Below are 20,930 nucleotides of genomic sequence, written 5' to 3'. Positions count from 1 at the left end.
AAGATAGTTACTTATCTATTTTACCTAGCAAAGTTTGCCCACGCTACATCTGAGACGACGCTTTATTCTATGAGGAACCGGTGTTCAAGTACCATCGACGGCGGCAATACAACTATTTCGACGGGAAACACGCGAAACAACTGGCGGCGCGAAGCGGATTTCGTGCGATTACCCCTATGCAGAGCCCAACTTGATGATCGTCAAGCCCCGTTTGTTGACATTGGTTCCTGGTGCCAATTTCGTTTCCAGTATCGGAGATGGCTTATAAATAGGGTCTCGTAGTGGTGTTTTCGGGTCCTGGCCCGTGCCAAGTTGGTAAGCGCCAGAAAGTCTCTGGTTCGCCTTCTGGGTTTCCCGATGCATGAAGGGAGCCCATTTCTTCGACATCTGGGCCCCGGTCCTAGGATCAGCCCTCTATGATCTCTATTCCATTATGTGCTTTTAATTGCCTTTGCTGGGTGCATGTCAACTGTTATTATTGAGGCTTCTGGACCTGAATCACCTGGTAGTGTGGCTCCCTTGACCGGCCCATAAGCCCCGTACCAGGACTTAGATGAATCTCCTCGAGAACTCTACCAACGCCATGATTGCCATGGCCTGCCCATACGGCATGCTGGTCACAGGAATGTCCTTGTAATGCTGCAGATCCCGCCCCATGGCCGTCCCAAACGACGTGTTCAGCAACTCGCCGTCCTCACTGATATTCGCCAGCACTCCTTTCACCGCCTTGACAGCCATGTCCTCGAACTCGGCCCCAATATGCTTCTTCCTCTGCCCCTTCAGTACGCCAAACGCAAACCCCGCCGTGGCGCTCGCCTCCGGGTACGAGCCCTCCTGCTCGGGCACATCCAATAGCGTCCTCCACAGGCCTGTGGCGTCCGACTGCAACGGCTTCAACGCCTCGCACTGTGCCTGCAACACACTCGTGAGGAACGCCTCCAAGGCCGGATCCTGCACCTTCCCTTCCCGCAGCAGCTCCAGAAACTCGGGGATCGCAATCGTCAACCAGCTATTCCCCCGCGCCCACCTCGCCTCGGCAAAGTGATGGCCCCCGGGACCCTTCTCGTTGAACTCCCACCCGTGGAAGAACAGACCGGTCTTGGCATCGAACAGGTACTGCACGTGCAGCAGGAACTGCCGCTTGGCCTCATCGACGTAGTGGGGGCGGCCCAGCACCAGGCCGATCTTGGCCAGGGGGAGGACCGTCATCATGAGCGTGTCGTCCCACAGCTGCTGGCGGTTCTCCTCGAGGTAGGTGACGTGCTGCATGCCGCCGTGGCGCGTGCGCGCCAGGTCGTGGTACGCCCACTCGGCCCAGCCGTCCAGCCAGGCGAGGTAGGCCGGGTTGCGGGTGCGCTCGTAGACGCAGGCGAGCGTGAGGAAGACGGCCATCGTGTTGATGTTCTTGGTCGTGCCGCCCGCCGCGAACCGGTCGCGGAACCAATCCTCCACCACGGCCAGGTGCGACGCCGAGTTGGTCACCGTGTAGTACTGCCAGATGCCGTACAGCCCGATGCCGTGCGTCCACTCCCAGTCGTGCCAGCCTTTGGTGTCGATCACGCGCCCGTCCGGGAGTGTCAGCAGGAACTCGCCCGTCTCGTCGCGGATGTTGACCATGGCCGAGATGAGCAGGTCGATTTTGGCGTGCACCTCGGCCGAGGTGATCCCACGGTATTCTGTCGGCATGTTGGATCTTGGTTTCTGAGAGATCTGAGTACGCCGTGTCCAATTCTGGTCTGAGCAGCTTCGCTGGCGTTGATCTCGTTTGTCCGTCCCAGTGGATAGCTGACTGGGGTTGGCCGCATCGGCGCTCAAAAAAGAGTAGCTTCACACGCTCCTGGCGCCGGGATCTGGATGTCGTGTAACGCCTCGTTAAGAAGTCATTCCCGGTTCTTGGCCCTTGCTTGGTGGAGAAATATCCCTGCTAGACAACCCACCTTCTCAAAGCTAAAGGGTTGGCTTTGGGGAGCTCGGGGTCCAATTTAGCCGAGAAGAGACAGCTGCCTCGGTCGAGCAGAGAGCGAGGAAGACATCACTGAGAGGGGAAGTGACGGTTGATGCGAAGGATCAAAATCACAACGGCGAGTCGCCCAAGTGGACCTCCTCCACACTCACTCGTCCGGCTGTCAGTTAGGTCAATGACCTGGATCCCTGAGCGGAGAAGTTTTCCTTAACAGTCGAGCGACGCAGTGAAGCTCGGGGTAGTTCGGCCCTGTCCAGCGCGAAGGAACCGAGCGCTGGGAAACCAACCGCATGCGCAGCTTGTTGAACACGTTGGGGATCCGGAGGTAATCTCCCCATGGGGAAGTAATTGGGGAAGGTGAATGCCTTTGGAAAAAAAATGGAGGTCGACTGGCTTATGCGACTTAATTAAAATATCGCTCCAAGTTGGCTCACCTGCAGTTAAACGTCCTCACCCACTTCTCCTTTATCCATTTAGCTGTTCCCGCCCCGTCCCTGTATGACCCTATCACTCGTGGGACACCATGGCCACTACGGGCACAGGTAACCACGACGCGGTCGGCGTAGCCGACCACGCCCGTGCAGTGGGCGACCAGAAGATGGAGAGGGATCACGACGTCGTCGAGGCTGAGCGAGCGCAATCGGCCGAGTTCGACAAGTCGGCCATGCAGAACTATGACAAGATGGACAAGGAGGTCGCCAAATACGTTTCGGACGGCCGTATTGAGATTTCGGAAGAGGAAAACAACCGGCTCCGGCGCCTGATTGACAAGCGCATCCTCGTCATGATGATCACGACTTATTTCCTGCAGGCCATCGATAAGGGCACCATGAGCTTCGCCTCCATCATGGGCATCATCGAAGACACGGGGTTGCACGGCCAGCAGGTGCGTTGAACAAGGACCCTCCTCGCACCTCACATACCACCACCTAGCTACCCCTACCTGGACCCTTTTTGTCTCTCATGTTGTGCCTCCGCCACTGCTAATCAAATACTACTTCTCTCTATAGTACCAATGGCTCACGACCTGCATCTACATCACCATCCTGATCGTCGAGTACCCGCAGAACTGGCTGATCGCCCGCGTGCCCATCGCCAAGTATCTCTCCTTCTCCATCATGGCTTGGGGCACGGTGCTCGCCTGCACGGCCGCCTGCACGACCTTCGCCGGCCTGGTCACGGTGCGCACGCTCCTCGGCCTCTTCGAGTCGGTCTGCCAGCCGGCGTTCGTCGTGCTCTCGTCCATGTGGTACAAGCGCGAGGAGCAGGCGTCGCGCGTGACGTACTGGTACATGATGAACGGCGGGCAGCAGATCGTGGGCGGGCTGCTGGCGTACTGCTTCTCCCTGATCAAGACGGGCCCGCTCAAGAGCTGGCAGTGGCTGTTCCTGTCGTACGGCATCGTCTCGGTGATCTACGGCGCGTTTGTGGGCTGGTGGATGCCCGACTCGCCGATGCGCGCCAAGTGCTTCAGCGAGGAGGACAAGCACCTGATGGTCGAGCGTGTCCGGTCGAACCAGACAGGCATTCAGAACAAACAGTTCAAGAAGGAGCAGGTGTGGGAGGCCCTGAAGGACCCGCAGGCTTGGGGCTACGCGCTCATCCAGCTCTGTACGACCCTCCCGACGAGCGGGCTGGGGAGCTTCCAGGGAATTATTATCCAGGGATTTGGTTTTTCCACGCTGCAGACGCAGCTGCTGGCCATGGTTCTTGGCGCTTATATTATCATTGTGCTTCTAAGCTCGTCGTGGCTGGTCAAGAAGACGGGCCAGAATTTGTTGGTCATGTTGGCTTTTGTTATTCCGTAAGTGAACCACTCACTGCAATTTGTCTTTCGTCGCCCTGACCGCTCGCTGACTGACCATTATAGTTCCTTCATCGGCACAATCTGCCTCATGACCGTCCCCCTTCACAACCTCGGCCAGAAAGTTGGCCTTCTCATCTGCTACTACATCACCCTCTCCTTCTGGTCGGCCCAGACGCTCGCTCTCTCCATGCTCTCCCGCAACGTCGCCGGACAAACCAAGAAGAGCGTTGCCGTTGCCATGAATTTCATTATTTGGTCCACTGGAAATGCCATTGGTAAGTGAACTGCTCGGTTAGGATAGGAGTGGTGGCCCACTAACTGTATCTGTGATTCAGGCCCGCAAGTCTTTCTGTCGTGGGACGGCCCCCGCTACTTCATCGCCTTTGCCACGCACCTGGGCTGCTACAGCCTGCTTGTCCTTGTCATTATTAGCCTGCGATTCTACCTAGTCCGTCAGAACAAGAAGCGCGATGCGCTGGCTGCTGCGGGTGTCAAGGAGGCTAAGGACGAGAGGATGGTGCATGCGTTTGAGGACTTGACGGATAAGGAGAACCCGAACTTCCGATACGTGTATTGATCGCGAGCGAGCGGTGTCAAAAAAGGATTATATGAATGTAATCCATACCATTAGGATAATTTTTACCCGTTGCAACATGAACATTCAAGCCGTAACCGAACGCTTCTAGCATTTCTCGGTTAACTAAGGTACCTTCTGAATAGTTCAGCTCCTGATATTCAGTGTCACCTGCATCTCCACTGCCATCTCTATCCGCCGATGTCTATCCCTCCTTGTCCCCTTCCCGTTCTCGTCCTACGCAACAAGTATCAAAAAAACCAGCTCCTGCCCCCTTCGGCATCTCTTCCTATTTCTCTTAGGTTTATATTATTACCACACCCGTCATTTATATTGCCAATAGTAATCTCAACAATAGAGGTAATCAGCCTACATATGAGCCCGAGCCCGGTTTAAGATCCGTGGCCGAACCGAGTTCCAGAGCCAAAACAGCTCCTCTCAAAAATTTACCACCCGCCAACAGTGCCACTACGCCCACCATCGCCGTCGGCAGGCGAGGTACTACGCCCGTATTAGGCCTCCACCATGCACCATGTATATCCAGTTGATGACAACCGTGGCCGGTGTTATACGGCTGACAGGGGTTTGGCGATGCATGTTGAGGCTGTGTCGTGGATGGCGTGGCGTTGCCTTTCGCCCGGCGGTTTTGTGGCTGTGCCATGGTAGATTGGTATATCATCAGTCTCGTTCACGTGGGAGCCTCGGCTCTGAACAACTAAGGAGGCAATGAATTTGGCTTAGATATTGTTGAATGGCTGAACAGCTAGGAAAAATGACGGCGAGGACCGCAATGGTATCGGCATCGCCGTACAATGATACACAGTTAAAACAAGGATGTACCTGTTTTGGCAAGTGGGATTGTGCTTGTTTAGTTCTTCTATCATTGAAGTTATTAATTGTATAAACTAGAGCCGTTTGCTAACTCCGGTAAAGCGAACACACCGAGATATGCAACCAATTCCAGTTGTCAAGCAAGGAAATACTAATCGCCAGAGATCTCGCCTGGTATATCTTATGCTGTGGTAAAGGTACCGTATGTAGAGAAACTGCTTGGGATTTCTAAGTACGGGTTTGTTTTCGCGCTAGGGACCTCGTAGCACCTAGGTCTTGTTGGGGCTCGAGGTTGTGGGGGAGACCGGCAAGATAGAGCAGAGATTGTTGGGTGGCCGTTGAGTCTTTCAACTTTCTTATCAGAGGATGGTTTGTGCGGCCGCTTGATGGTTCGATATGGGCTTGTTTGCCCTTCCTTTGTATCTCATTTAGGAGTTTCGGGCGCAAGAGAAGCTGCATAGTAAGTTTTTTTCTCAGATTCAATACTTGATTCTGAGGGCAAGCTCACATCATTTTGTGTTTCTTTTGGCTCAAATTATTACGGCTAATTAGAAGAGGCTATTGGATCTCTATCTGCAAAGCGACAAGCACTTGATCCAAATTTTTCAGGTTATAGGTACTTTGGATCTGCAAGTAATGACAAGACATGGTTCCCCTAAAGCCGCTTTCCGTGTTAAAAAGTTGCCGTTCATGACGGCGCCTCCTAAGCTGACTGCCAGCAAACCAGCAATTCCCTGCAAGGAAGCTGAGTTGCAGGGCCAGGTCTGAGGTGGACCTTTTAAAACGCGGGGAAGCCTGCGTGGTCCACCTCGTCAAGGCCCAAATGGGCTACCGGTGAGATTGGTGGCTTGTGGCCCCCGTGGAGCCCGTGGAGCTCGTGGAGTCGGTGGAGTGCGGGGAAACGAAGCGCTAAACCGGCGGGGGCTAGGGCTCGGCGACTGCACTAACCTTCCTCAACTCAGCACAACAGGCCCTTGTCTCACCTGACCGAGGGATCACTCCTCTCCGGGGCATCTGCTCTCCGCATTTCCAACCCTGCTCGCTTCAAGTGCTGCCATGAGCCATTGACATCCGCTTTGGTGCTTCTTTTTGGCAATTGTGATGCTGTGTTACGGTGTCCTGCCTCCCGATTAATCTGCATCACAACGAATTGTGGTACCCCCAGTGTGTGCACTCGATTGAGAGGTGTGGTGGCCATGTTCTTTCTCATCGCCCTCTCGGCACTGGCTGCGGCATTATCCTGCAGCATATGACGCGGCGGCCTAGGGGATTCCCATCGTGCGACATGCCAGCTGTGACCAGCCTTGACGTCAAATTGAGTTTTGCTCATCTATCTAGAGTACTATTTTCCGCCTTCTAAAGACGCATCGAGTGTAGCGAGACCAATTGCCCCAGATGACGATAACAAAGCATACTATGATACACCTCCACGGGCTAATTGTCGCTGGCCGGGGCAGTAAAGCAGTTCTCCATCATTACACACCTGCCAATCCTTGTCCTTGCTCCGTCCACAGATGCGACATGCGGTTGCGAGCGACCAAGACCATGTTTAGTAAGCGTAGAGGAGGAGGAAGGCAACCATGAGAGCGAACAAGCCGGTAGCTTCGGCCAAGGCAAAGCCCAGGACTGCATACGAGAAAAGCTGGCCTGCAATTCGAGTCTCGTCAGCTTGCCGCGTCCCGCCAGGGGCTGTCGTGAAGCTGGCTGATGGTCAATGCTTACCTCGAAGAGCGGGGTTGCGGGCGGCGCCATTGATGAGGGCACCGAAGACGGTGCCAATGCCGACACCAGCACCGGCGAGACCGATAGTGGCGGCACCAGCGCCGTGCACCTTGGCCGCCGTGATGAGTGCAGCAGCCGTCGACTCGACGACGACGCTCCGAGATTGCATCGCGCCGCGGATCATGGTCGAGGCGAACGTGTTACGGGCGCCATTGAGGATCAGGCCGTGGCGGCCAGCCGGCTGGCGTGCAGCAGACGAGATGATGGAGCTTGGGACGCGAGCTGGAGTCAAGTGAGGTAAATAATTGCGTCCCGAAAAAAATCTCGAGAGCTGAGCCAACACGTGGCTCCGACGAGCACGTACCTTGACCCTGCGCCGTCGACATGAGACGGAGAGGCTGCTGCTTCAAGCCCATGCGGGCGACGACGCCTGGCAACCTGCTTGAGGCGAGCATTTTGTGAAGAGGAATTGATGGGATGGAATGCGGATGGATGTCGGATGGAAAGAGCGACGAATTGAAGGAAAGGTATGTCGGATGTGTGCGGGAAAATGCAGAGTAGGAGGGAAGAAATGTTGGGAGCGGGAGACGTGAGGGGGTGGCAGAGTGCTGGGTGGTGCCGCTGGTGCCAGGTGCGGCTTCCTGAGGCATCAACAAGGGATAATAACGTGCATGTCCGGGCCGCAGGAAAGCACCACCTCGCTAGCCAATCGCGAGACCGGGCTGGACTGACGTTGCGTCGAACCTCCAATGGCGAGCTCCCTAGTGTTACACGGGGAAACGTCTGTTTACTGCGTACACGGAGCTTCAATTCTTCAATTCATCGCTTTGTCGACTGGGCATTTTACTCCTTACTTCCACTTCGACAAGCAGTGGAGTGGCCATCCCGTATCCACAACCTTATTCGACATAAGCGTGAGGTGTGGGCCATCGCGATGGAGCTTCGCTTCACACGATGCTGACGGAGCAGTTCGAGCGAGACTCGCTGCCCGATCCAGCTACCTGATCTTGGCTAAGGTAGCTAATTTCGGGGGGTTTTGCGGGGCAGCACGGCCAGAGCGTCGCGCTCCGAACGGCGTGGCAACTGTTGGTCTGTGCCTTCTCGCAGGCCAGCTGGCCCCATACGTAGTAGATCAGTTTTGGCCGTACCTAGCCAGACATGTGGTTGGAGTCTATATGTCATTACAACATGAGAATTGCGAATGGCCTCGCATCCCAATTCGAGCTGTTCGTTTCATGCTTTCAGTTCAGACGCCAAGTCTGGACAAGGGTCCAGAGCTGCTGGAAAGCACAGACCGACCGTGACGGCCCACTCCTTGCCATCTAATCCCTGCAGATCATGCCCTTGCAACTTGACATCGTGTTTGGGTTGAACTCAACTTTTTTCACCCGTACACCCAAATGTATCGTGCGAGAATTGCAGTTTGAGCAACATAATACATTATTCGCTTTAGTGTCAGCTTGGAAGGGCTCTTGCCAAAACGATCATAACCAAGAGCTTGTTTACTGCCCTGAAGTTGTGACAGTCAATGGCCGGTGGGTCGGCGTCTGAAAGTCAAGCTCCCTCCCTCCATAACCCCCCCCCCCCCCCATGTACCCGCACTCCTGAACTCGGCATTGTTGTCTCGTTGACTGATGGCAAGCAATAGTAACCACCTAAGCACACCAGATTAGTTGCACAGCTCAGAACTGTCGGTTAAGGTAATTTGGGCTCTCAATGTTTGCTAGAAACATGGCCGTGAATCTGTCGCCTGGTTACGGTCGTCAACGCCGCCTCATGATTATCGTGATTCAATTCTATATATTGACTGGGCGCTATTAATTGACACGCAAGTGGATGCGAACTCTGGCCACTCCCCGGCATGAGAGGTCCAACGTTGGTAGATTTCGCTTATCATATCAAACGGCCAATTTAAGCAACCTGTGCGAGCTTCTCGTCCTGCGCAACGCCGACAGTGTTCAGCACCGTCAGGGCGCTCCGCTTCTCCAGACTCTTCTTGACTGGATTCGGTGCAGAAAACACTTCCTCCAATTCCTCCAGCGTCCGATCCTTGGTCTCGGGAAAGTAAAAGTACATGATGGCACCTTCGATCAGATCCCAGAACACAAAAACCAAGTAGAAGTAGTAGCCGATATGCTCAAATGCCGGGCCCGAAGCGTATTGCAAAATGGTAGATGCGACGGAAGAGGCAAAATTGCCAACGGCGGTTCCCTTTGCGCGAGTGGCTGTAGGCAGAGTCTCGGCAATGTACATGCTCTGAAGTGGCGTCCACCCAAAGGAGAAAACGATGCCAAAGATGAAGATGAAGGCAATGGTCGTGTTGGCTGCAGCCACCTGGGTCGGGTCGTCGGTGGCCAACTTGCTGGTGCCGGTGATGATGGCGAAGCAAATGGATGCAAACACGATGGTGTACAGCAGTAGCGGGCGGCGACCCACGACGTCGGTCATCCGAGCTCCGAGAATGGCGCCGAGGAAAGATAGGGCTGGGTTGATGCCGTTCAGGGCTAGAACCTTATGCTCTTCGGTTATGCCGGCCGACTTCAACATATTGACCATGTAGTACGACGACAGGCTGTTGCCGCTGATTTGGCCAAACACGGCCATGCCGATGACGCAGATGAGACGGCGGCGTGCAGAGTGGGTGTTCCACAGTTCGTGGTAGTCGTACCATTTCTTGTCCGAGGCTTCGCTTGAGATCTGATTCATCATCTCCTTCATCTGTAGCTGAACCATGGGGTGGCCGGCTTCGCCCTCCCCGTGGTATGTCGCAAGAACCTTGGCTGCATGGTCGTGCCGATCCTGGGCCATGAGCCATCTTGGACTCTCGGGCAGGAAGAAGACTCCTAGGCATACCATACCCGAGGTAACCATCTGGCACCAGATGGGGATGCGCCACGCATCCAGACTGTCGATGTAAGCGCACCCGTAGACCACCCAAGAAGCGATGATACTCCCGATGTACCAGGTGCAGTTGTAGAGGCCCGTCAGCGTGCCGCGCCACTTGGGATGCGCCATCTCCGAAACATAGCACGGAGCCGAGACGCAGGCAAAGCTGACACCGAAGCCAAGCACGAACCGGCCAGCGAGAAATTGACCGGGCGACGTGCTGGGAGCCTGGACACAAGTCCCAATTATAACAATCAGCGCGCCCACAAACATCCCCCAGCGTCGGCCGAAGTAGTCATTGACGGGTCCCGTAAAGAAAACGGCAGCCACTGAGCCGATGTTGTACATGGCGAAGACAAGGCCGGTGCTGGAACCTGCCGTGGACCTGACTCTCCAAATCAGTTTGTGTCCCCGACCTGCATAGCGTGACTAGCCATCTTACATATTAAAATATCGCTGATACGACTTCATGCCGTTCAAACCGCCCATCAAACTGCCATCATAGCCGTTGAGACACCCGCATAGGTAGCTAAGGGACAAGACGAGGTACAGGCGAATCATCTGCCGCGACCATGGCGAATACGTGGTGTCGTCGACATCGTGAGCAAGCTGGACCGCGACATCTGTATCGCCAACCTTGTCATCGTGGTGGTCGACGACAGTGGCGTCTGTGTCTGGACCAAGCGCCATGGAGACGTAACGGGGGCTGCAGAGAGTGTGACTCGTGAACTCGCCACGTGCGGTTGTGCAACTCGAGGTTGAGGCTTTTGGCGGTCGGCGTTTAACGGAAGAACGGCGTGGATCAGATTAAAGCTTCCGCCGGGCCCGTTGCTTCACTAGAAGATCTAGACTCCTTAGACGCGTTGGGCCCGAGTGGTCGGTCTGCAGCAATCACCTGGGTATTGATCTAGTCCCCCCCATGGCGACTGACTCTGCATTCCCCGCACGAACAGCAAACCAAGCCCCATGCCTCTATGGTAGGGGGTGATCATTTGATATTGCGTGCATACAGCATAGGATTATATTCCGTTGGGGTGATTGATGATTGGGGCGGCACTTTGCAAGGTCGTGCGGTGCAGCTGGCATGCTCGGTTGCCACTTGCCCGATGCCCTGGGCCTTTTATACACAGTGCTGGCAAAAAGAACCCTGGGCTACCTCTCTTCAGCTCCTCGATTGACGGGCATTCCAGAAGCCTTGACTCGCGTCTCTCTGGGACTTTCACGTTACAAACATGAGCCAGCGTCTTTAAGTTCTTGACCCTCAGAAGCATCAATTGATAGTTGCCACGATTTGATTTCAATCCCGAATCTCCAAAAGAGCCTGAAATGTCCCAGCCGCCTTGACTACTACCTTAGGCGCGCCGAGCAAGGGCGTGTACGGACCCAGTGGACTAGGCATCTCAAGTATTTTAGTGATAGTCTTCTCTCACTTCCCTGCTCGGTACCATTCTCCCGTATCAGTCACTCTCGAGTCCTGAGCCGATTGGAGGGATATTATAGAGCAGCCACACCATGCCGTGCCGATTGGTCACTGCGAGTTGGCGCTTGCCCAATGCCTATTCCCCCCGCCGCATCAAGCTACGTCCAGCGTGATGCTACGGCGATGCAATGCCATGCGGGGTCACCTAACACCTCTCCACGCGCAACCCCGCATCGACACGTCTGCTGTCCAGGCAGCATTCCAGCACCTTCCTCATCAAGCAATTCGCGGTAATCGGACATAAACATCAGTTTTCAGCATCTTGGGCGAGGCCATGATGGAACTGATCCCTTCCGAGACCACGCCGGAGTGAACGCCCGAATACTGCAGACAATGGCCGCGCCACAAGGCATTTCGCTCCAGGAAGACGGCAGCAAGCCCGACTACTCAAACGAGGCCATCTTCCGACGGAACACTCTTGCCCCACGATCTTATTACATTCCAGACACCGCTCTCCTCCTCAATGGCCAATGGGACTTCCACTACACTTTGAGTCCGCTGAAGGCTCCCAAGCCAACCGCCGCCTCCAGCGAGCCCCAAGCGGACGAGCTGCCAGCTAAGCATGATGGGTGGACGGCTATCCAAGTTCCGGGTCATTGGCAGTTGCAGGGACACGGCATCCCACATTACACGAACGTCCAGTACCCCATCCCTGTCTGCCCACCCTACGTTCCTACAGAGAATCCCACCGGAACCTACCGGCGGACCTTTCGCGTGCCCTCGTCATGGAAAGACTCCCATCTCCGGTTGAGATTTGACGGCGTTGACAGTGCTTATCACGTGTGGATCAATGGGATCCTGGTAGGGTATGCTCAAGGGTCCAGGAACGCCCACGAGTTTGACGTCACCGACTACGTTCAACATGGTGGTCTCAATGAGGTCTTTGTGAGGGTGTACCAGTGGTCGGACGGATCTTACATCGAGGATCAAGACCAGTGGTGGCTTTCAGGTGTGCCATTTTACAAGTCAGAACGCCCGTGGCCCGGGGCTTACATCAACAGGCATATATCGCGATGTACATCTCATTGCTCTTCCGTCCCAGACACGAATTGAGGACTGGTTCCTCCGGGCAGACCTGGACAGCGATTACAGGGACGCCACTCTCCTTGCCACGCTCAACATCGTCACCTCTTCGAAAGCCACCATTGACGTGACAATTCGCGAACTGCCAAAAAATGGCGGCAACATGATCCTCTCTGCTCATCAGGAGATTGGTAAGGGCGGTGAGATCCATCTGGATATCCCTGTCAAAAACCCAAAGAAATGGACTGCCGAGACTCCGTATCTCTATTCCGTTGAGATCTCCATCACATCCTCTGTTCAAAGCCAAACAGTGAGCCAGAACATGGGATTCCGCAAAGTTGAGGTGAAGAATGGCTTGATCTGTGTTAATGGCCGACCCATCAAGCTCCGTGGCGTCAACAGACATGATCACCATCCGTTGTTCGGACGAGCAGTCCCGCTCGATTTCATCCGCCAAGATTTGCTTCTCATGAAAACGCACAACATCAATGCCCTCCGTTGCAGTCACTACCCTAGTCACCCCAAGCTCTTCGATATCGCCGACGAACTCGGCCTATGGGTAATGGATGAGGCGGACCTCGAGTGCCATGGTTTCTATGATGCTGTGGCACGACCCCTGAACATCCCCGAAGAGATGGACTACGAGGAGCGCAAAAAGCTGGCCTTTGGCCCGGCGGCCAAGTACACGAGCGATAACCCGTCGTGGAAGGCTGCTTATGTGGACAGAATGGAGCAGATGGTACAGCGGGACAAGAACCACCCGTCCATCATCATCTGGTCCCTGGGTAACGAGGCCTTCTACGGCCAGAACCACAAAGCGATGTACGAGTACGCTAAGAAAGCCGACCCCGAACGACCGGTACACTACGAAGGCGATGCACACGCCGAATCCGCGGATATGTACTCGTACATGTATCCCTCTGTCGACCGGCTAATTAAGCTAACAAAAACAGAGGGCGTCGAGTCTGATGGAAGCTTCCAAAAACCAATCGTCCTCTGCGAGTATGCCCACGCAATGGGCAACGGACCAGGATGGTTGGAAGATTACGAAGAGGCGTTTCGCACATACCCCCGCCTCCAAGGCGGCTTCATCTGGGAATGGGCAAACCACGGCCTGTGGAAGGAGGACCCTGATGGCAAGTCGTACTACGCTTATGGCGGCGACTTTGGGGACGTACCAAACGACGGCACGTTCGTGATGGACGGCCTTCTCTACAGCACGCACAAGCCGACGCCGGGATTGGTCGAGTTCAAGAAGGTTATCCAACCCCTGAAGTTGGCGGTCGACGGAGACAGCCTTGTCATCACGAATCTCTACAACTTTGTTAGCCTTAAGCATCTAGCTGCATCTTATACACTGGAGGAATTTTCCGAGAGGCAAGTGACGCTTCTGCTAGACGCCTGGTAACTCTGCTAACTCTTTGGTCGTAGTGCATCGCTCCTCGCGTCCGGAATTCTCAGTTTACCTGCGATTGAGCCAGGATCGACTGGCAAAGTCCAGCTTCCCCCGGAAGTAGGAAACATCAAGTCGAAGCACGAAGTCTATTTGACTGTTTCGTTCCGCCTCCAAGCGGCAACACCTTGGGCCGATACTGGCCACGAAGTCGCGTGGTTCCAACACCAGGTCTCGGCCGCAGAACAAACCATCTCTGCACGCCTGAGTCGCGCGCCGCCAGATGTCAAATTGCACTTCACCGGCACCGAATTGACAGTCACAGGCAACGACTTCACCTTCACATTTGACCAAACCCGCGGCTACCTCACCAGCTGGACAGCTGGCGGCCTCCCGCTGCTCATCCCCGACCCCGCCACCGGCGCGGCCCTCATCCCTTCCTTCTGGCGGCCCCCAACCGACAACGACAACTCGTCTTCGCTTCCCTACTGGCAACGCTTTGGCGTCGACGCCATGACCAGCCAGCTCCGCTCCACGAGCATCAACCAAGATGACGACAGCAACGTCGAGATCGCCTTCACCACCTTCCTCACGCCGCCGGTCCTCGCGTGGGGCTTCCTCGCCACAACCACCTACACCATCTCCGCGCGGGGCACCTTGTCCGTGATGGTCCACCTCAAGCCCACGGGCTCGGCGCCCAAGCACGTCCCGCGCGCCGGGCTCAACCTCCGCTTGGCCGGTCGCCTGGATAAAGTGGACTGGTTTGGCCTCGGGCCGGGGGAGTCGTACCCGGACAAACAGGCCGCGCAGCGGGTCGGGGTCTGGGGGGTTGGCTCGGTGGCGGAGTTGCATACCCCGTACGAGGTGCCCCAGGAGGGCGGGAATCGAATGGGCACGAGGTGGGTTAGTATTCGGGAGCCGGGGAGTTACGGGGCCGGGGTACGAGTGATTGCTGCTGGGGAGGGGGAATGGTCGGCGAACTGTGAGAGGAAGTTCAGTTTCAAGGTCGGCAGGTTTAGCGACAAGGTAGTGCAAGCGGCGAAGCACCCTTGTGATTTGGTGGAGGAGGATGATGGGGCGACGTTGTTGAGATTGGATGGGAGAGTTGCTGGAGTTGGCACGGGGGCTTGTGGACCGGAGGTTCGGGAGGATTTGATGGTGGGTGTGGAGGAGATGAAGTTTGGATTTGTGCTCGAGGGGTTGGGAAGTTGAGGGCTGGCAGTGAGGGGCTGAAGTATAGATCATTTATATCGCGTTTCAACACGCTATTTGGTGGGGGAAGAGAGGATCTCTGTCATTCTGTTGCCACCCTTCGACATCTCCGCCTAGCCCTGGCAATACCAACACGAATGGGGCGCCGTGGTGTCCGGCTAGGCGCCTTTGTGGCACGATGAATAAGTAATGGTGTTATGATAATGCTATTGTTGGCATTAGGCGGTGGGTTGGGACAATGATCAAGATACGCACTTTGCTGCGAATAGTTAACTAATTCAGTTCTAGGTGTTAAAAGACGCAGATTATGATTCAAAAGATCTCATCTATCGGGGCTACCTGCTGGCATGCTAAAGAGCTACCATAGGGTCAAGCAAAATGTCTGGCGCTGCACGACTACGGTTGCTGACTCAGCAGGCCCGCTCTTCTAGACAGCCTTCTACGTGGCGACGAGTCCAATCCGGCCCAGGAGCAGAGGATCCAAGAAAGGGCGACAGATATGAGGAGACAAATGATCAGCAAGGCACTTAGTACAGGAAAAAAACTCCGCACCATCGTCTCGAAGACTAGTCTAGGCATTCTCTTCTACCCAGAGATCCGGTAAGGACGCCCGCTCCTGTGTTCCGCTCGCTAGCTACTAACTATAGATGATCAGGGAGTATGTGAAGATAAAGGACGATGAGTTCGAAAAGATTGCAGAAAGCTTCCAAGCGGATCCGCGGCAGGTGCAGTTACTCTCCGTTCTCGGTAAATAGGTCCAGTTGCTTGTTGACAAAGGACGGCCGAACCTGTCAAGCTTCTTCGCCTCGCTCGAGTCAAACCTCGTCGTAACACCGAAGGAAGCCTCAAGGCTACGTGCTGATTTCGGCCATAAGACGGTAAGTGGCGGCCCGATGTTTGCCTGGAGAACACGGCTAACAAGGAGTCCCTGCAAACAGGAAGCTTTACCGGCAGGTTCCTTAGACGCTGACGTCGATCGGCTGGCCGGAAAGGCACGCGAGCTGCTTGGGAAGCAGGAATTCGGCGAGTACGACTGCATCATGATAAATGGCGCGGTCGACTTCCCATGCGACTCGCTGCATCGACTCCGTCCGGGCAGATGGCTCGACATGTGGTCCATCTCCGCGGTCATGGAGATGACGGACAAGCATCGTTCTGTGAGATACGGGCTCAGCGTCGATTTGGACGAGGTCAAGGAAGGCGGCGTCGTACCTAAGCAGAGACCACTGTGCCTCTGGAGGGAAAAAGTCGACCAATACAGGGAAAAAGCGGCTGGTATCCCGTTGATCTACCTCTGCCCTCTGAACCTCAACGCAAACCACTTCACGCTCCTGGAGATCAACGAGCAGGCCAAGATGATATATCACTACGATTCGATGGCGAACCGCCGTATCATCCAACGCAAGACGAAGAACATCCGGGTCAGACAAGTAGTCAAGGTAGGACAGCTCTATAAGCCACGGGAACCCGGAGCTAACTCGGGGCGCAGGACGAGTTTGGCTACTTAGGGTTTGGGTACGAGGAGGCGGTATATAAAGAGCCCTGCGAATGACGATCCCGCTAATCCAGAGAGAGGCAGGCCTGTCCGCAGCAGACAGACTCGTCGAGTTGCGGTCCGATGGTAGCACGCAACGCCAGGCTTCGGATGAATGGGTTCTCCGCTGGCACCTGGCAGTGCGAGGTAAATCCAGAACGGCTGAGGAAGGACATGGTTGAGCTCTTCCACATGTAGCTGGACCGGGCTCTGCAGGCGAAGGCGAATCACGGGTCTGGCGTCCTTAGCGGGTAGGGTGGAATGGAACGAAACGGCGCAGGATGAGATGCACATAAAGAAGCTGGTAGAGAAAGGCCAGGCGAAGATTAAAGCGCTGCCTTGGTCTCGTTCCTAATTTCTCCAGCGTAAGGATTGCGTCCCTTATATCTTTATCTAGTACGTTCTTAGGCTCGATAAAATCGCCTCGTGCCGGTTTCCGAAAGAGATGCAGCCCTTGCTACCACCTCGCCTGCAAGGGCGCGATCACACCCGCCTATTTTGCATACACTTCCTCAACTCTTGGTGGGGATGGATCGGACTCCCAGCTAAACAGACGAAGGCGTGTCCTAAAATTGATTCGATTGGTTACCGATTCTACGGTTACACTGTGCGACACTATAAGTGCCAGCTTTTATACAGGATTTTGCCCAGACTAGAAGGTGTGGCCCTCTTTCAAATCGGTGTCAATGGGATTCGTATACCTGTTTACTCACATTAAGAGACGCATCCAATACCGGCTGGTCTTTGGTGCAGTGCAGTACGGCTTCCGCATAATCGAGAGGTAGGAGGAGTATAACGAACATCGATAGTTAGAAAAATCCTCAATTCCGCGTCTTGCTCCACTGGACGCTGGTCCTCGCATGCTTCAGGTTTAGACCTGGTTCGTTGATGAAGTTCCGCTACAAGCATAGGAGGAGAAACCTAGTTGAGTTTAGCACGCTGGGCCACTAAATTTCTAGCCTAGGAACTGTGGCAAGATGGAAAATTCGAGAAAGAGTGGCAACCTCAGTGGCAAATTCAACTTCTATAAAGCAAGCGCTTCCCCCAGGCCCCTCATCTTAGGGGGAGAAAAAAAAAAAGATATTAATACTTATTTCATCACGCTCTAATCTATAAAAATACCCTATATTACTTAATAGTGGTGTAAGAATATCGCCTCGGCCTCCTCGTACTTCCCCTGCCTATGAAGCGTGTTCGCGAGGTTGTTTATACTGGCGAGTGTATCGGGATGCTCAGCGCCGAGTACTCGTGTCCGTAGCTTAAGCGTCTGCCGGTAGAGCGCCTCGGCCTCCTCGTACTTCCCCTACCTGTCAAGCGTATTCGCGAGGTTGTTTATACTAGTAAGCGTATCGGGATGTTCAGCGCCGAATACTCGCGTCTGTAGCTTAAGCGTCTGCCGGTAGAGCACCTCGGCCTCCTCGTACTTCCCCTGGCTGTGAAGCGTATTCGCGAGGTTATTCATATTAGTAAATGTATTAGGATGCTCAGCGCCGAACACTCGCGTCTGTAGCTTAAGCATCTACCGGTAGAGCGCCTCGGCCTCCTCGTACTTCCCCTGCCTATCAAGCATATTCGCAAGGTTGTTTATACTAGTAAGTATATTGGGATACTTAGTGCCGAGCACTCGTGTCTGTAGCTTAAGCGTCTGCCGGTAGAGTACCTCGGCCTCCTCGTACTTCCCTTGCCTGTAAAGCGTGTTTACAAGGTTGTTTATACTAGTAAGCGTATTAGGATGCTTAGCGCCGAGCACTCGCGTCCATAGCTTAAGCGTCTGCCAGTAGAGCGCCTCGGCCTCTTCGTACTTCCCCTGCCTGTCAAGTATATTCGCGAGGTTGTTTATACTAGTAAGCGTATCGGGATGCTCAGTGCCGAGTATTCGCGTCTATAGCTTAAGCGTCTGCCGGTAGAGCGCCTCGGCCTCTTCGTACTTCCCCTGCCTATAAAGCATGTTCGCGAGGTTGTTTATACTAGTAAGCGTATCGGGATGCTCAGTACCGAGCACTCGCGTCCGTAGCTTAAGTATCTGCCGGTAGAGCGCCTCGGCCTCCTCGTACTTCCCCTACCTGTCAAGTGTATTCGCAACGCCAAGTATACTAGCGAGCGTATCGGGATGCTCAGTGCCGAGCACTCGCGTCCGTAGCTTAAGCGTCTGCCGGTAGAGCGCCTTGGCCTCCTTGTACTTCCCCTACCTATAAAGCGTATTCGCGAGGTTGTTTATACTAGTAAGCGTATCGGGATACTCAGCGCCGAGCACTCGCGTCTGTAGCTTAAGCGTCTGCCGGTAGAGCGCCTCGGCCTCCTCGTACTTCCCCTGCCTATAAAGTATATTCGCGACGCTAAGCATACTAGCGAGCGTATCGGGATATTCAGCACCGAGCACTCGCGTCTGTAGCTTAAGCGTCTGCCGGTAGAGCGCCTCGGCCTCCTTGTACTTCCCCTGCCTATCAAGCGTATTCGCGAGGTTGTTTATACTAATAAGCGTATCAGGATGCTCAGCGCCGAGTACTCGCGTCTATAGCTTAAGCGTCTACCGGTAGAGCGCCTCGGCCTCCTCGTACTTCCCCTGGCTATAAAGCGTATTCGCGAGGTTGTTTATACTAGTAAGCGTATCAGGATGCTTAGTGCCGAGCACTCGCGTCTGTAGCTTAAGCGTCTGCCGGTAGAGCGCCTCGGCCTCCTCGTACTTCCCCTACCTGTCAAGCGTATTCGCGAGGTTGTTTATACTAGTAAGCGTATCAGGATACTCAGCGCCGAGTACTCGCGTCTGTAGCTTAAGCGTCTGCCGGTAGAGCGCCTCGGCCTCCTCGTACTTCCCCTGCCTGTCAAGCGTATTCGCGAGGTTGTTTATACTAGTAAGCGTATCGGGATACTCAGCGCCGAGCACTCGTATCTGTAGCTTAAGCGTCTGCCGGTAGAGTGCCTCTGCATCTTGATACTTCCCAAGCATAGAAGTACTCTTCGCAGCCTTAAAGAGAAGACTTGACTTGGCTGCGTCGTCGGTTGAATGGTCTCGGAAACCCAATCCAGTCAGGGTATACGGCAGATGCCTCACCCAGACGGCCCTGTTCTCGTGCTTTGGGAAGGGAAACACTTTATCGAGGTGCTGTATTAGAGTCGTAGCACATGCCTTAAGTTCTCCTTCCTCCGCCAACCAATTTCGCATTGCCAGTCGGACAAGTCTGTGCATGTCGTACGACTCTTGGCCGGGTCGCTCGGTAATAAATGCATACGCTTTCAACGTGCCGATTGCTTCGTCTGCTTCTAGGTCCCTGTTCCCCAGCGGGAGGAGACTTTTCGGAATCTCCTTCTCGGCAAGAAAGGACATGAATCTCAGGTACTGGGCGGCGAGCTGGTTATCACGGGAGATATGGCGAAAAGAAATCAGCCATGTCGCAGCAACTGGATTTCGGGTACTTTTATAGCAGGTTCGATCCTCAAAGTCCTTGCTCAGCAGCTCGATCAAGCGCTCGTTACCCGATTGGCAATAGTTGAGGTACTGCGCCGTTGTTATTCCCGTCTTTGCCATATAGGCAGATGCCTGCTTAATAGCAAGTGGTAGGTCGGCCAGGAAGTTAAGCAGGCTCGTTGTGCTTTATGTGTCGCTTAGCTGGTATGCTGCTACATTTCTCTGCAACAGATCGACCGCTTCGGGCCTGCTCATCTCTGCCAGGTTCACGATACCCCTCTGCGGGATGTCGAGCTTGACAATGGCCTCGTGGTTACGAGTTGTGAACAGGATGGAGCCCCTATAACTAAAAGGGAGACAGTCGCACAACGGCGTAGCCCCGGCAGCACCGAAGAGTAGCTCGACGTCGTCGGCGTTATCGACAATCAACAGCCAGTTCTCAGCACTCTGGCTCAGAGCTGTCTTGACGAGTAGCTTAACATCCGCCTTATCGTCGTCAATCCTCGCGATCTGGAGCTGCCGGCCAATCTCACGGTAGGCGTTCTCGAACGTAGCGGCATCGACAGCGGGGACCCAGAAGATATGGCAGTCGGGGTGCTCGTCCCGAACCCGAAAGGCAGCCTCAAGCGCGATCTGAGTCTTTCCAACGCCCCCGAGGCCCTCGATAGCAGTCCGCTGGCAGTCGTCCTTGTCGGCACTAGGAGGAATTCTCTTAAGAAGCTACGCTAGAGTCGATTCGCGTCCTACAAGGTCCTTATTGCATCCAAACGGGACCAAGAAGTAAGGCTGCCGCGATGCTACCTCGATAAGACGCTCTCGGCTCTCGGCTGCTGGTATATACCGTTCCAGAACTGCCTTCAGCACGGAAGCTGCGGTAGCTACTACAAAATTCTGCCATTTCTTGTTTTTATGACAGTCTGCATAGTCACACACCCCTTTGATTACGACGCAGGGGATCTCTTCCGCGACGCCGGCACCCTCCATCTCGAAAGCGATAATGCCCTTAGCTCTGGCAATCCGGTTACGATACTCCCCGGACTTGATTACTGTATCGCCTGACCCAACCGGCCCGATATGAACAGCTGGCTCTTGCGCCTTC

The 20,930-nt window shown here is 54.7% G+C and overlaps 9 protein-coding genes across 9 annotated transcripts; 3 read left to right on the top strand and 6 right to left on the bottom strand.

Moving 5' to 3' along the window:
• Nucleotides 1-549: 549 nt before the first annotated feature.
• Nucleotides 550-1,686, bottom strand: MFIFM68171_00876 (Six-hairpin glycosidase-like protein; the record flags this gene model as incomplete). The annotated part of the gene is made up of 1 exon (XM_071056298.1): nucleotides 550-1,686. The coding sequence occupies one exon, from the start codon at nucleotides 1,684-1,686 to the stop codon at nucleotides 550-552; it is 1,137 nt and encodes a 378-aa protein (XP_070912399.1).
• Nucleotides 1,687-2,486: 800 nt separating this feature from the next.
• On the top strand, nucleotides 2,487-4,347 carry MFIFM68171_00875 (Thiamine pathway transporter THI73; the record flags this gene model as incomplete). The annotated part of the gene is made up of 4 exons (XM_071056297.1): nucleotides 2,487-2,849; nucleotides 2,974-3,767; nucleotides 3,834-4,045; nucleotides 4,106-4,347. The coding sequence occupies 4 exons, from the start codon at nucleotides 2,487-2,489 to the stop codon at nucleotides 4,345-4,347; spliced, it is 1,611 nt and encodes a 536-aa protein (XP_070912398.1).
• Nucleotides 4,348-6,724: 2,377 nt separating this feature from the next.
• MFIFM68171_00874 (ATP synthase subunit 9, mitochondrial) lies at nucleotides 6,725-7,352 on the bottom strand (the record flags this gene model as incomplete). Its single annotated transcript, XM_071056296.1, has 3 exons — nucleotides 6,725-6,822; nucleotides 6,898-7,179; nucleotides 7,262-7,352. 3 exons carry the CDS (start codon nucleotides 7,350-7,352, stop codon nucleotides 6,725-6,727), a joined length of 471 nt encoding a protein of 156 aa, XP_070912397.1.
• Nucleotides 7,353-8,808: 1,456 nt separating this feature from the next.
• Nucleotides 8,809-10,473, bottom strand: MFIFM68171_00873 (Lactose permease; the record flags this gene model as incomplete). Its single annotated transcript, XM_071056295.1, has 2 exons — nucleotides 8,809-10,168; nucleotides 10,226-10,473. 2 exons carry the CDS (start codon nucleotides 10,471-10,473, stop codon nucleotides 8,809-8,811), a joined length of 1,608 nt encoding a protein of 535 aa, XP_070912396.1.
• Nucleotides 10,474-11,596: 1,123 nt separating this feature from the next.
• On the top strand, nucleotides 11,597-14,891 carry LAC4 (Beta-galactosidase (Lactase); the record flags this gene model as incomplete). The annotated part of the gene is made up of 3 exons (XM_071056294.1): nucleotides 11,597-12,212; nucleotides 12,265-13,663; nucleotides 13,718-14,891. The coding sequence occupies 3 exons, from the start codon at nucleotides 11,597-11,599 to the stop codon at nucleotides 14,889-14,891; spliced, it is 3,189 nt and encodes a 1,062-aa protein (XP_070912395.1).
• A 178-nt stretch (nucleotides 14,892-15,069) lies between these two features.
• On the top strand, nucleotides 15,070-16,623 carry MFIFM68171_00871 (uncharacterized protein; the record flags this gene model as incomplete). Its single annotated transcript, XM_071056293.1, has 7 exons — nucleotides 15,070-15,077; nucleotides 15,309-15,491; nucleotides 15,547-15,638; nucleotides 15,735-15,769; nucleotides 15,830-16,330; nucleotides 16,381-16,406; nucleotides 16,461-16,623. 7 exons carry the CDS (start codon nucleotides 15,070-15,072, stop codon nucleotides 16,621-16,623), a joined length of 1,008 nt encoding a protein of 335 aa, XP_070912394.1.
• Nucleotides 16,624-17,557: 934 nt separating this feature from the next.
• MFIFM68171_00870 (uncharacterized protein) lies at nucleotides 17,558-17,887 on the bottom strand (the record flags this gene model as incomplete). The annotated part of the gene is made up of 2 exons (XM_071056292.1): nucleotides 17,558-17,728; nucleotides 17,798-17,887. 2 exons carry the CDS (start codon nucleotides 17,885-17,887, stop codon nucleotides 17,558-17,560), a joined length of 261 nt encoding a protein of 86 aa, XP_070912393.1.
• Nucleotides 17,888-18,307: 420 nt separating this feature from the next.
• MFIFM68171_00869 (uncharacterized protein) lies at nucleotides 18,308-19,951 on the bottom strand (the record flags this gene model as incomplete). Its single annotated transcript, XM_071056291.1, has 4 exons — nucleotides 18,308-18,484; nucleotides 18,680-18,896; nucleotides 18,957-19,022; nucleotides 19,119-19,951. The coding sequence occupies 4 exons, from the start codon at nucleotides 19,949-19,951 to the stop codon at nucleotides 18,308-18,310; spliced, it is 1,293 nt and encodes a 430-aa protein (XP_070912392.1).
• Nucleotides 19,952-20,017: 66 nt separating this feature from the next.
• Nucleotides 20,018-20,815, bottom strand: MFIFM68171_00868 (P-loop containing nucleoside triphosphate hydrolase protein (Fragment); the record flags this gene model as incomplete). Its single annotated transcript, XM_071056290.1, has 2 exons — nucleotides 20,018-20,551; nucleotides 20,765-20,815. The coding sequence occupies 2 exons, from the start codon at nucleotides 20,813-20,815 to the stop codon at nucleotides 20,018-20,020; spliced, it is 585 nt and encodes a 194-aa protein (XP_070912391.1).
• Nucleotides 20,816-20,930: the final 115 nt, after the last annotated feature.

This window comes from Madurella fahalii (assembly GCF_045866475.1).
Source record: "Madurella fahalii IFM 68171 DNA, scaffold_1, whole genome shotgun sequence".
In the NCBI taxonomy this organism is placed as follows: domain Eukaryota; kingdom Fungi; phylum Ascomycota; class Sordariomycetes; order Sordariales; genus Madurella; species Madurella fahalii.
The sequence above is the reverse complement of the archived record's forward strand: the minus strand, read 5'-3'. Positions and strand labels throughout refer to the sequence as shown.